This window comes from Pituophis catenifer, unplaced genomic scaffold, assembly GCF_029215685.1.
Source record: "Pituophis catenifer annectens isolate HBS135680 unplaced genomic scaffold, rPitCat1.0.hap2 SCAF_4, whole genome shotgun sequence".
NCBI lineage: Eukaryota > Metazoa > Chordata > Lepidosauria > Squamata > Colubridae > Pituophis > Pituophis catenifer.
The window spans coordinates 39,576,402-39,589,365 of NW_027256884.1; the positions used below are offsets into that span (position 1 = coordinate 39,576,402).

General features: G+C 37.2%; 1 protein-coding gene across 1 annotated transcript in view; it reads right to left on the reverse strand.

Annotated features, from left to right (window-relative positions):
* The window catches only part of HERC2 (HECT and RLD domain containing E3 ubiquitin protein ligase 2), a 108,965-nt gene that overhangs the window by 15,357 nt on the left and 80,644 nt on the right, over positions 1-12,964 (reverse strand). The window contains exons 64-78 of the mRNA XM_070943385.1: positions 12,632-12,857; positions 12,125-12,296; positions 11,332-11,518; positions 10,740-10,880; positions 10,062-10,253; positions 6,576-6,729; positions 5,892-5,999; positions 5,181-5,312; positions 4,605-4,763; positions 4,398-4,516; positions 3,794-3,919; positions 3,185-3,340; positions 2,789-2,904; positions 2,457-2,655; positions 855-1,069 (exon numbers count right to left, since the gene is read on the reverse strand). Coding sequence (XP_070799486.1) covers positions 855-1,069; positions 2,457-2,655; positions 2,789-2,904; positions 3,185-3,340; positions 3,794-3,919; positions 4,398-4,516; positions 4,605-4,763; positions 5,181-5,312; positions 5,892-5,999; positions 6,576-6,729; positions 10,062-10,253; positions 10,740-10,880; positions 11,332-11,518; positions 12,125-12,296; positions 12,632-12,857 — 2,402 coding nt within the window. The remainder of the gene's footprint in view (positions 1-854; positions 1,070-2,456; positions 2,656-2,788; positions 2,905-3,184; positions 3,341-3,793; positions 3,920-4,397; positions 4,517-4,604; positions 4,764-5,180; positions 5,313-5,891; positions 6,000-6,575; positions 6,730-10,061; positions 10,254-10,739; positions 10,881-11,331; positions 11,519-12,124; positions 12,297-12,631; positions 12,858-12,964) is intronic.

Below are 12,964 nucleotides of genomic sequence, written 5' to 3' on the forward strand. Positions count from 1 at the left end.
ATTCCATATTTCTAGCTTCCCTCTTTCTCTCAAATGCATGCACTACTTTCTGAACTATGCCTGCTGCTTTAAAATCCCTGGCACAGATTAGTGGTTAGTGCAATTCAAACCTGCACCATGCACCAATGTCTAACCCAATTGATGTATTAAGGTTTTCCATTTCCTGCTAAATTATTATTCGATTTATTATAAACACTGCAGCTTTGTTGCTTTGCTGATATGGTCAATCAAGTCAATCCTGGCTCCTGGTGACCACCAAAACAAGGTGTTTGGGACAACATTTTCAGAAATGATTGAAGTAATTTCTTTCTAGAGCAGGGGTATTAAACTCAAGGCCCAGGGGCCGCATTTGGCCTGCAGGATGCTTAGATATAGCCTGCAGGGCCACCCCGGAAACAGTGAAGGACTGGCCCGTGGTGTTTCTGCCAGCGAAAATGGAGCTTGCAAGGGCCACACATGCCCCCCCCCCGCACTCCATTTTCGCTGGCAGAGGGTTGCAGGAGGCTGTTGCAGCCGAAAACGGAGTTTGGGAGCCTGTTTTTGGTGGCAGAGTGCTCGTGCCACCACTGGCACCAACACAAGTGACATCAAACTGGCGATACCCACTCTGGCCATCCCACCCTTGCCCCTCAAGGTCAAAGACATCCCTGATGTGACCCTCAATGAAATCGAGTTTGACACCCCTGTTCTAGAGTGACTAATCTTCAATTATCCAACTGAATTTCATGCCTAAAGCAGGACTAGAAGTCAGTCTCCAGGCTTCTAAGCCAGCACTTTTAATTACTACACCAAACTGCTTTAGGATTGTACACATCTATGGAATGTATATGATATTACTTATAAAATTGTTATACCTCCGGTTGCCATGGCCCAGTTTGCCATCTTCTGCCTCACCCCAGGAATAAACTTCTCCCTCTGAAGACAATGCTAGACAATGTTTTCCTCCAGAATTCACAGCAACTTTCTTGATAAACACATGCTGAATGGATTCTAGCAATGTGGGAGTAGAAACAGACTCTGTCCCCCCAATTCCAAGTCTTCCACCTGCACCATATCCTGTGGCATAGAGCTAAAATTAAAAAATGAGTTATTTGAATGAATTTCTCACACACGAATATTATTAGATTACATCAAGAACAGTACTGCCATCTAAAATTAAGATCTTTAATTATTTTTCACAAATTCTGTTTGCTTCACCTAGAAGCATTTGTATATTTTGGGCTGATTATCATGTTCTCTTTGCTAGCTTTGTTTGTATTCTACAAATCTTGGTGTTACCAGCCCATTTATGGATTTATGCCGGCTAAAAAGCTCAACTAGAGAAAGTTTCAAAACATTGCAGGTCCTTAAAATTCAAGTGATTGTAAATGAACACTCCCCAGCATTTGGTCTGTACTGCAGATACAGTATTGTTTGTTTGTTTGTTTGTTTGTTTATTATTTGTCATATTTCTATGCCGCCCACTCTCCGAGGACTCTGGGCGGCTTACACCAAAGACAGTATACTAAATAGCATATTGCCCCCAACAATCTGGGTCCTTTTACCAACCTCGGAAGGATGGAAGGCTGAGTCAACCTTGAGCCAGTGAGATTTGATCCGCTGATCTGCTGAACTAGCAGTCAGCTAAAGTAGCTGCAGTACTGCACTCTAACCACTGTGCCACCTCGGCTCATTACTCTACCTATTACTGTCATTAGCCAGGCTATTCTGTTATTATGGAAGACCTGATCAGTTTCCATCTCAAAATTTCAATTCCAACATTCATAGCCCTCTACTGTAATAATTCTTTTTGGAAGACCCTTTTGAGATGAGAATTTATTAAGTGATTCTGGAAGATTTGGATAGAAATAAGGCACTATTTAAAGCAATAGCACTTAGACTTATATACTGCTTCATAGTGCTTTACAGCCCTCTCTAAGCAGTTTACAGAGTCAACATATTGCCCCCAACCATCTGAGTCCTCATTTTACCGACCTCAGAAAGATGGAAGGCTGAGTCAACCTTGAACTCCTGGCAGTAGGCAGAGTTAGCCTATAATACTGCATTCTAACCACTACACCACCACAGTTCCTGGTATATGGAATGGAATATAACAATATATGCCACACATAGCAATGTGATTCACTATATCATTAAAATAGTGATCAATATCTTTTAATAAGATAATAACTTTCCTTTAATGAGTAAATCTTTGGTTTTCATTCACAGTACTGTTTCGCTTTATAGACTCTTTGGGATCTTCCCAATACCACTAATATTTGGCATGTTTATATTTTAATTGGTTTTATTGAAACTTTCAATCCCTGGTTTTATTTCAATAAACACACATATTAATAAGGAGAGGAAGGGAGGGAAGGGGAGGGGAAGGGAGGGGAAGGGAGGGGAGAGGAGGGGAGAGGAGAGGAGAGGAGAGGAGGAGAGGAGAAGGAGATTTTATACATAAATATACTCCTTACCTTCCCATCAGCAGTCACTGCAAAAAGTGTCTGCTCACCACCTATTAACTGTACTGGTCTAAGCGTAGCAAGAGCTTCACACGGTGTAGGAACCTTAACTTTTGCTCCTTCTATACCTCCAAGTTGTCCTCTGTGATTATGGCCCCAGCCATATATTGTTCCACTGCCTCCTGCAGAAAGTGTCCAGTCATCTGGTCTCCTGTTAAAGGAAAGAACAAGTAGTTTAACCATATAAAATTCCCTAAAATCCCAATTCTTTACATATTTAGAAATGGAATATTGTTATCAAAAGGTTTCTCCACCCCACCCCAAAAAATATAGCTCCAAAGAACCTGTTCATCCACTGTACAAGCTGTTCATCTTGTTCTCTTTTAAAAACTTCGTGGCTCTCATGCAGAATATCAATATTTTCATGATCTGCCATTAATTCTTGAATTTTCTTGGCAACCTATAATTTAAATAATGGTATTTTGTGATCAGTTGAGCTTGAATGTTGTTTAAACTCTCGAGTCTATAATGAGTCATTAAAATCCCATTATGAAATAGGCCAAGTTATGACAAGGGATCCAATACTGACTGACTTCAAACCATATATATCCTCATGGTCTTGACCCAATATAATGTAGATAACTGATTTAAATGTGTATTTATATAGCAGACTTTTGTGCATTGTTTTAAGAACCAATATTTAAATATCCAAATAAACAAACATTATGTTAAACCAATACCTCATCAAGAAAGAGGCGAGGCAGTGGTGTTCTTTTATCAAGGGCTACAGCAACTCTGGAAGCCATGCAGTATCTTCTAAACCAAGCCCATTTGTGTGTCTCTGCACAGCAGGGAAGAGTATCCAATTCCAGATCACAAGCAAGGGCTACAAGCACCTATACAAATAAAAAAAGAACACACTTTCAGCTTTTGTCTGGACCCATCAGATTGATGTTATTACTGGCGTCTCCTTGGCTTCATTGTATTATTACTGGAGGTGGGGGCAAATATTATGGCAAGGATTTCATTAATTGAATAAGAAACCACTTTGGTGCATTGAAATACATTGAGACAATTAACAATGAAAGTATAAAATCAAAAGATTTTAATTCTTCATTTATTGCACTGCTCTTTATTTAAAAAATAGCAGCTCAGTTCATACATGAAAGAAAAAGAATTTGATTATTTTAAAGCCCATGACTAGCGTTGTTGCATTCTTCATTTTAATCAAAGTAATTCTACTATATATTCTGATGAAATTTCAGGCTGACCATTCAGGTTTGCTTACAAGCAGTGCTAAAGGATTCCCATTTCTAATTTTTAAATCTTTCCACCCAATGTTAAATTACCTTAAAAAAAGGACTATGAAGCAGTTGTTTGCCACCTCTGACAATGGGATCTTCGTAATCAAACTGCCGCTGTAAAGCCTCAGGAAGGCCTTTAACTAGAGCAGCTAAGGCACTGCCAGTGAAACTCTGACACACATACACACACAAAATAAAAATAAAAATAAAAATAAAAAGGATTAGATAGAAGTGATAGTTTTCTAATGTTGCATTTCAGCTATATTTTACAGCCAAGAGATAATTATCTAGTTTGAAAATATTATCCATCTTAGCCTTCCACAATTTATACCAAGGATTGGAAGCATACAATGCATATTTGACAAAGCCAGTATTCAAGTACAATTTGTCAACCTTAATCAAATAAGTCAATTTTTTTATTTGTATTTATTTATGCTTCATATTTCTTAACCATCTATCCCCCTCAGATATCCAGATAATCCCACATACATTCTGAAATCAAAACATTGCTCAATTGTACAGCTTAAGAAACAAGAGAGAAAAAGAGACAGAGAGAGTGAGGGAGATTTAGACTTATATCTGTATCTCTTAAGATTTAAGTCTGCCACAGAATTTATGATACTAGCAATGGAAGGCTTGATAATTTTACCATAGTTCGTGCTTCACCATCATTATCTCCTAAGATTCGATTGATATTAATTGATTGGCCAAACTCAGTAGTCAGTAACTTTCGTAGTCTCTGTAAAGCCCACATTCGGTGGCCAGCAGCTACAGGATATACAGAAAAATGCACACAGGCTTAAGAAATGGTTTTTCAGTATTAGAAATAAGAAACTCAATAGAAATGTGAACTCACCTAGAGCGCTCAGCTGAGCACATGCAGCTAATGAAGCTGCTAAGCGAGGAACTATGCTCCTGTTAGAAGCAAAATTCAAACGGAAATCCAGTAAACACGTTACCAAATCCATTGACGGACAAGAAAGAATACAGCGATCTGAAAGAAGATCTTTTGGACCTGTAGGAAAAAGTCCAAAATATTAGCCATTTTCCAATCAAAAATTAGTGCTCTTATTTAGAGAAATAAAACAAATACAATTGAACTGTGTTGGGGAAGTGAATGAAAATGACTTAACAATTCATGTAAACTCCAACTATACCTGCGATGATTGCAATCCCATTTAATGCTTTATTTGTATCTAAAAAAAACCTTTTATCACAGACATATGGCTGCCATCAATGGATGAAAAGCTAACACTGGCTTAGTTTATCATTTTACAAATTAGATACCAACCATAGTATCTTTAACACAGGAGTAAATCTCTCTTTTTTCTGCTATTTAAGCTGCTTGCTAATAACTCAAGTGAAAAATGAAAAGAACAAATATGCCAGTACAGAGAAATATTTCTATCCTGAAACAATACATGGGATTCACCTGCAGCTGGCATGATGGGATAAACTGTGAAGCGCCAACCCCATCCATTCACAGAGCCATCACTGATAAATTTCCATTTTAATTCATCACCTGGAATGCGCAGTTCACTAGACCAGTCAGACCATTCACGACCTGAAATATTTAGATAAAGTAGTCAATTTAATCTTTGACCTATTCAGGAAGGGAATCTATTATTTTCGCTCTGCCACATAAAACAGTACAATACATCATGATAATCCTCCAGTCATAACTTTTCATCTTCACTGAAGATCATGACTCCAAACGCAGCAGGTGATGTAACAATCCAATCAGTCTGGATATTTTTTTTTCCTGAGACACTAAGGGGCAACACTAAAATGCCTAGAAGGGATGCTCAGGCCCAAACGATTACTCCATTTCAAAACATCTTCCCCAAATACAAGTTTTGCAGAGATAATCAGAAAACGACATCAACATTAAAAATTGGGACCAACAAAAATAGGTGGTTCAAGAAATTCAAATAGGAAAAAAAAATGACAGAAAGTACAATGTAATGTAGGGATGGAGGGAAGGGGGGAGAATTTAATTATTACTTCTAATTTATGAAATGTATCTGAATTAAATATTTTAATGTATTTAAAATTCTGTTACATTTACATACTTTCAACATGAAGTTCAGCCACAAAAAAAACTTTTTTTCTAACTTAAAATGTCACATACATATTTCATTACCTGATCTCACAGAAACTATCCGGTTGACTCCATCCATGACAGTGAGAGGATCGTGGCGTCGTTCTGTGGAGCACTGGCGGTCAAATTCTACTCTAAGACCTTCAGCACCTGAAGAATGAATGCAACAAGAGTAAAATCAAAAGACTCAGAAGGAGGAGGAGGAGAAAGATTTGTTTTCTTTAAATTCTGCATTCATTGTTTAGTTGGATTCAATGATCTTTTCAGGCAAGATAATTAAACCTTACATGCTGAATATCTGAAAATTGCACAATATTAATTGAAGTGCACATAGTTTAGAACCACTACTCCAATCTTGAAGCTAAATTCCAAATGATTATTTAATTGTGCTAGTAATAATCTGTAATATGATTTTATTAAGCCAAGATATCTGAAATAATTTTAATAGATACAGGAACACTGTTTCTAAATTAATCTAGCACTGCAACAGCATCATTATGGTACACTATATGAATCATTATATTGCATAATATTATGCCTGCCCTTTTGCTATCTCTTAGAACTCTGTGGGCTGATCAAGTATGCATTATATGACCTTAGCAGCAATTGAAGCATTTTAGATCACTTTCATCAAAGCTAAAACTACTATATATTCCCAATATAACTTACAATGGTAGTACATATCCTATGTCTGATTTCAGGATACTCTTTAAAAGATTTTAGTACCTGGTATTTTAACAGTGCCACTGGTAGAAGTATCATCAGTATATGGATGACTACTTTCTACCACCACTGGCTGAGAAGAGAGACGCCCACTTTGTGAATCAGTTGCTACATCTTCCAACTCAGTAACACACAGTTCCAACAACATATCAGCCACCTGAAAAGAAAGCTTTTTTTTAACTCTAATCTTCAGACAAAACGACTTACAAATTATCAATCATTAATTTTTATCATTATCTAAATATGATTTAAATCCTGGCTTTCTGCCTACTGAATGACTTAACAAAAAAACCCCATAAAACTGTTAATTTTTTAAAAAGCTATTGTTAAATTTAACTGAAAATATCTGGCTAAAGAGGAAAGACTAAGCTTTTATTCTTAAAAGCAGAAAGACTAGGGGGTAGATGAAAATCTCCTTTGCTTGGAACAAGACAGAAGATGGCCCTCTCCTATATTCCTGCCAAGCAGATGGCATAAAGTGACAAAAGGGTTCTACTGGTCTTAATGTCTTGATAGGATGTCTAGAAAGGCTAAAGCTTTAAATGTTCTACACCTTGTTGTGCTTGGAAATAACTAACAACCAACAGATGTCTTTCACCATGTGATAATACATTCCTGATAGTGGACACAAGTTAGTGAACAAGCTGCTATAATCTGCATAAATACAGACTATTAGATGCACAAAGGTAGTTGCACACAGAGTGTACCACAGCACTCAAGGCTGAATGGAATCAATGCATGGCCAACTATTGACAATTCAACTATTGCAAAACTCTTCAAATAAAATTTTTGCTACAGAACACGAAAATCCAAATTCAAGGAGCTCTTCCAAAAGTGGTACAACTCCATCAGGAACAGACTGAAATATATCCTACAACCTATTTTTTAAATTATTTATTTATTAAGAATACTTCTAGATTGTCTGATCTTAATTTTTGCTTCTTTATCCTTACTGAACAAGCACCAGTAATGCAAATCTACTGCTTCCTTGGAGGAAGATGGCAAGGAACAGTGCGGTTAGATCAGAAGAATAATGGTCCTTCATTTCCAAGTGCCTGCTAATTTCTCCCAACCTTTTCATATCAATACAGCATAGTAGATAATAGACATTTATGACATTGTTTATCCCTGTATTCAATGCAGGAATCCAAATTAAAGAATTCACCCCAAACCATCAATTCTGTTCACGAACATATCCACTGATTGGCCAGCCAATCTTTTCACTAGGTAATTGGTTTTACTTATTATCAGAAAGATTTTCTTGACATTGAACCAGAATCTTACTTCCTCAAAATTGACGCCATTATTTCATGGCCTGTAATCTAGAGTAATCAAGGTCATGCGTCAGGACTTTTTACTGTGTGACAGTCTTCAGAGAAGTACTATCAGATATCTTTTGAGACCTCTTTCTCAAGATAAAAATATCATGATCTCTCAATCTCTACTTCAATCAATCAATTTATCAATAAATCAATCAGAACAGAGCTGGAAGGGACCCTGGAGGTCTTCTAGCCCAACCCACTGCTCAAGCAGAAGATCCTATACCATTTCAGACAAATGGCTGTCCAGCCTCTTCTTAAAAACCTCCAGTGATGAAGCACCCACAGCTTCTGAAAGCAACCTGTCCCACTGGTTAACTGCTTTTACTGTTAGGAAGTTTCTCCTTAATTCCAGATTGCTTCTGTCCTTGAGTAGTTTCCATCCATTGTTTCTTCTCTTGCTTTCTGGTGCTTTGGAAAATGCCTCTTCTTTGTGGCAGCCCCTCAAATACTGGAATACTGCTTGTAAGACTTAGCCCCTCAAATACTGGAATTGGCCCTCAAATCCTAGAATACTACTTTTAAATCCTAGAATACTATTTTAAGTCTAGGAGTCTCTGGAGGCTGGGGATAGCAAAAAAGTCACTTCTTGTCCCACCGGGAGTTGGGAAATGGGCCCTTTCAGGCCTCCGGAGGGCCTCCAAGGGAGTGGGAAAGGCTGTTTCGTTCTTCCCAAATGCATAGAGAGGATCTGGAGTCAGGTAAGAAAAAAAAAATGGGCCCATTACGTGCCAGGAGTGGGGGGGAGGGGGTTGTGCATGCATGCGCAGGGCAGGGTGCATAGAATTGTGGGTGTGGGAACGCATGCGTGCGAACCTCCCCCACCCACCCCCCTCTCCTGGCATGCAATGGCAAAAAGGTTAGCCATCACTGGTCTAGATCATCCATGCCAAAGAAACTAGCAATCTTATTAGTTTCATATCCTGGTTGAAAGCCCAAATTAAATGGATCAAGATGATCGGAATTCTCAAGGATATTATAGTTGCAGAGCCATCACATTGTCTATTATTCTAGCCACAAATGGTAAACTTGAAACTGGTTGATATTACCCAGATGTAGGTTTTCTGAAATAATATTATCTTTTTTGTCTTTAAACTGGCAGAGAAACATTCTTCCTTCGAGGCAGCATTAATTAGCTCCCTTAATTATAACATTTCTTTGTTATCAGCCTCAAAAGAAGAGACAATAAACTGGTCTGGTGGTAATCTTCATCTTTCCAGAGATCCTATTTCTAAAGTTTCACACACTGGAAAAAAATGGAAAACAATTGGTTCAAAGTCACAGGGTAAATTCTGCCCAACATTAGAGTCTAACGTGAAACAGATATAAGTGACTTTATCAGTAAAGAATATTGCAAAATGTCCACAGTTTGCCACCATGCTGCTCTGGTTCTTCTCTCCAGCATCAAGGAGAAGATGGAGAAGATGCCACACATAGTATGGGAAAGAAACACCTATTCTGAGTAAAACCTAAAACGGTTCTTTGCTGCTTTCACCAAAGGAATACAAGTGAAATAGTCTTCACCTGTAACCAATCTGAGTCATCCTGAGAATTGTTTAATTTGTACTGAAGTTGCTGTTCTTTCCACTTCGTTGCTTTCAGGGGAGCAGGGGATAATTTGGCCACAGTGCTCAGAAGCAACAATGTTTATCATCGGGATTATTTCCCTATGCCAGGGATCAGTCGAAAACATTTTAAATATCAGCAACAGAGGAAAGAGGAAAATTCCTATTCTGAAAGCTATCTGGATCTATCAGTAGTTTGAGAGGACCATTATTTTTTTATAACTTCAAAGGGGTGAAATGAGACAAAACCGTCATTGTATTTGATTAATCACTAAACTAGATGATCAGCCTTGTGCTCTCAAGCATAAACAATGCCCAGGAATTATAGTGATTGCATCTTGAAGGCACTGATTGCCTATCCATTGGGTACATTACCTTACAGATACAACTATTCTCAGTCCTGGACACTTATTCTCTAATTTGGGCTGGCCTATTCTTATTTTCTCTTTCTCTACTCTTTATATTTTGGTTCATCAACCCTCAAATTTTCAATAGGGGTGTAATAATTAAGACATTAGAAGCACCAAGTAAACCCTTCAGCAAGTTTCAAAGCAACTAATTAGCAACAAGTACAGAATTAATAATACAGCAACAATTTAATTTACCTGAGGATAAGCAGTACCCATGCCAGACAGCACAGCAGAAAGAACGTCTTTCCCCTTCTCTCCAGCTCGTCCTGATACAGCCAACTTCAATAGATCAACCATGACTCGGGTATCATCTGGTACCAAGAGACTGGTGAATTCATCCAAGTACTGAGGCTCCGGCCCAGAGACTTTGCTTTGGCTTTCTACATCCTTCAAAATAAAATGGAAGACAAGGCAGAGTACCATAATGATGTGAAAAGAGGAAAGTGCAAATTCCCAACATGTATTAATATTTAGTTTTGGTTTATATAGCTTTAGACACTTATTTCTGATTTAACTATCAAAGTTTTAGCATTTCAAAATACACAGAAAGTTTGTAGAGTAGCTAAATTTAGAAATTTTAAAATAGAAAATACTTTTTCTGAAGCTGAATTCTTATCATTGGAAGATGGTGAAAGCAATTTGTTACTTGACAGCTCTACAGAATTTTAATAATTCACTCTAAATTAAATGTCGTAAAACAGGTAAATGCTTTTTGTTATAATTACAGAAAAACAGAGTCTATGATATGTGGCCAATAAGCATATGACATTTCTCATTAGATATTCACCACAAATCTCTCAATTCTCAGCTATATTCAATTACTTTTGAAGAAAATCTAGTTAAGTGTGTAATCAGTACAAATGAGGATCTTACTTCTTTGGTTTTGGTCATTGTCTCTGCTATTATACTGGCTGCTCCAGGATCATCTGTGACAGGAATGAAAGGACGAGATGAGGCTGCTGAAGCAGAGGGGGTCACAGCAGAGGGAGTCAAGGCATCTTCTGCAGAAGCCACCTTAATAAGCAGAATAGCAGAGGTCTAATAAGAGAGAGCCTGATACGGCAGATAGATTAGGACTCTGGAAATCCCCAACTGAAGAATTAAGGTCTTGCATTAATACTTAATGACTACCTATAGTTTCTTTTCTGTAACCCCCAAACCAAAACAAAATATAACAACAATAAACAGCCCCCCTCCAACCAGAGTAAGCTTGAATGCCTTGTTACTTATTTTAATGACCTTTTCAAATCAGATTCTCTTTTTTGAACTTTTCTGGCCTGGATATTTAAACCACGAATTTAACTGAGAAATTTTAAAATGGATATGTCTTAAGTGATTGGGAACTTTTTATTGTAATAGGGGAGTGGTTTGTCCTACACATTTGGTTTTAAAGCTTACCGGCTAGATCGCAGCCTGTTAGAATGGTGAGTGTCTTTATCATAACATATATCTGAGAAAAGATTACCTCCACCCTCCTGTCTTGCCAAGGTGTTGGGCTCTGCCTGTCCTCCGTATCAATTGCTAGCATGCTTTCATCCAGGCTAGGAGCACTGCCTATGGAAGCAAGGTCTGGAGGTGGCGCAGGAGATGAGGACAAACACTCTACTGGTGCAATCATACTTGCAGGCATCAGTGCTCCAACCACAGCATCCCTAAATCAAAAGAAAAAAATATTTAACAGATTCTTCCATTGCATTGTACAGGTGTCTTATACTATATGGCAGAAAAGGTGCTATCTTCATTTTTTTAAATACATTTGATATAGAGTTTGGGATTGTGACAATTTATCTATCAGCAAAATACATACACTTACACAAAGAAGTCTCTCATCCCAAACATTTTCATTGGAAGAGTTTAAGATATAAGTATTTAGCTATCATTTCTTTTCCAAATTTTATTATTTGAAACACAGTAAGGGACTTGTAGAATTTTACAAATATTTTCAAGCTCAAAGCTTAAATGACTTGTCAATATTTTCAATGGAATATGCCCAATTATTATTTTAAAAACATCAGACCTAAGAATCAGTCAATAGGATATATATAATTCTGCAATCCACAGAAGCAGATAGGTAGACTACTTTGTAGTGTTACAAAGACATATAAAAAGCTATCTCAAAACATGTTGTTTTTCAGTTTTCATTAAATAAGAATTTTTTCTTCAAAACTTCCTACATGTACTTAAACAAAGCTAATATCCTTGAGCAGTTTGTTAATTTGTAAATGCATTTACATATATATCTTTATATACATGCGTACCTAGCGTACATGATCTGTAGTGCTGTCAGTATATGAGATAATGACTGCTGCTTGGCAAGATTTCCATCTAATGACAAAAGGATCTTAGCAAGTGAAGGTCGGTTAGATTTAGAGCTGTTTATACCATTGATTTTGTTACTAGAAGCAGAAGAATCGGCATCTGATGGAACACCTAGAGAATAAAAAAGATCTTCAACCTCAACGAGTGTGGAAGATGATTTATTATAAAATAAAACAAATATTGAAGACTGAATTCTGTTTACGCCAACTATTTTCTGATAAATATCATCAACTCTTCTCCTTACTAAGTATACAGATATCATATAAATTATTTCTCTAGAAGAATTGTACAAGAGGGCAAGCTATGCTTCAGATTTAATGGATTATATAGTACTAGTTAAGACCATTATGATTGCTTCAACCAAAATACAGCTGTAATTTCTCTATCTTACTACTTGCCCTACTTATTTTTATCTTTAAGGAAAGAAAGGTTAAACTTTATGGTACCCAAATAAGATGCGCCTAAAGGGTCCCTTGCAGTTTGAAAGAGAACTGGTTCATGAACAGATGGTGTAGCAACATCCATTGTTGTCCAAGCCACACTATGGGAAGATCCACATGCAACACGGGTTATTTTCTGGCCTTCTAAACCCTGCACCAGAGTGGGTTTTCTGTTGACTGTGGTAGTTCCATTGCCTTGTTGTCCATGATCATTATCACCCCAAGCATATACCTGCCAATAAATCAAATAATTTTCTTTGATTCTCAAACAAATTTATCTTTCCTGTAGCATACATATGCTACTCTCAAAATATTTTAGGAGAAATCAATATGTAATTC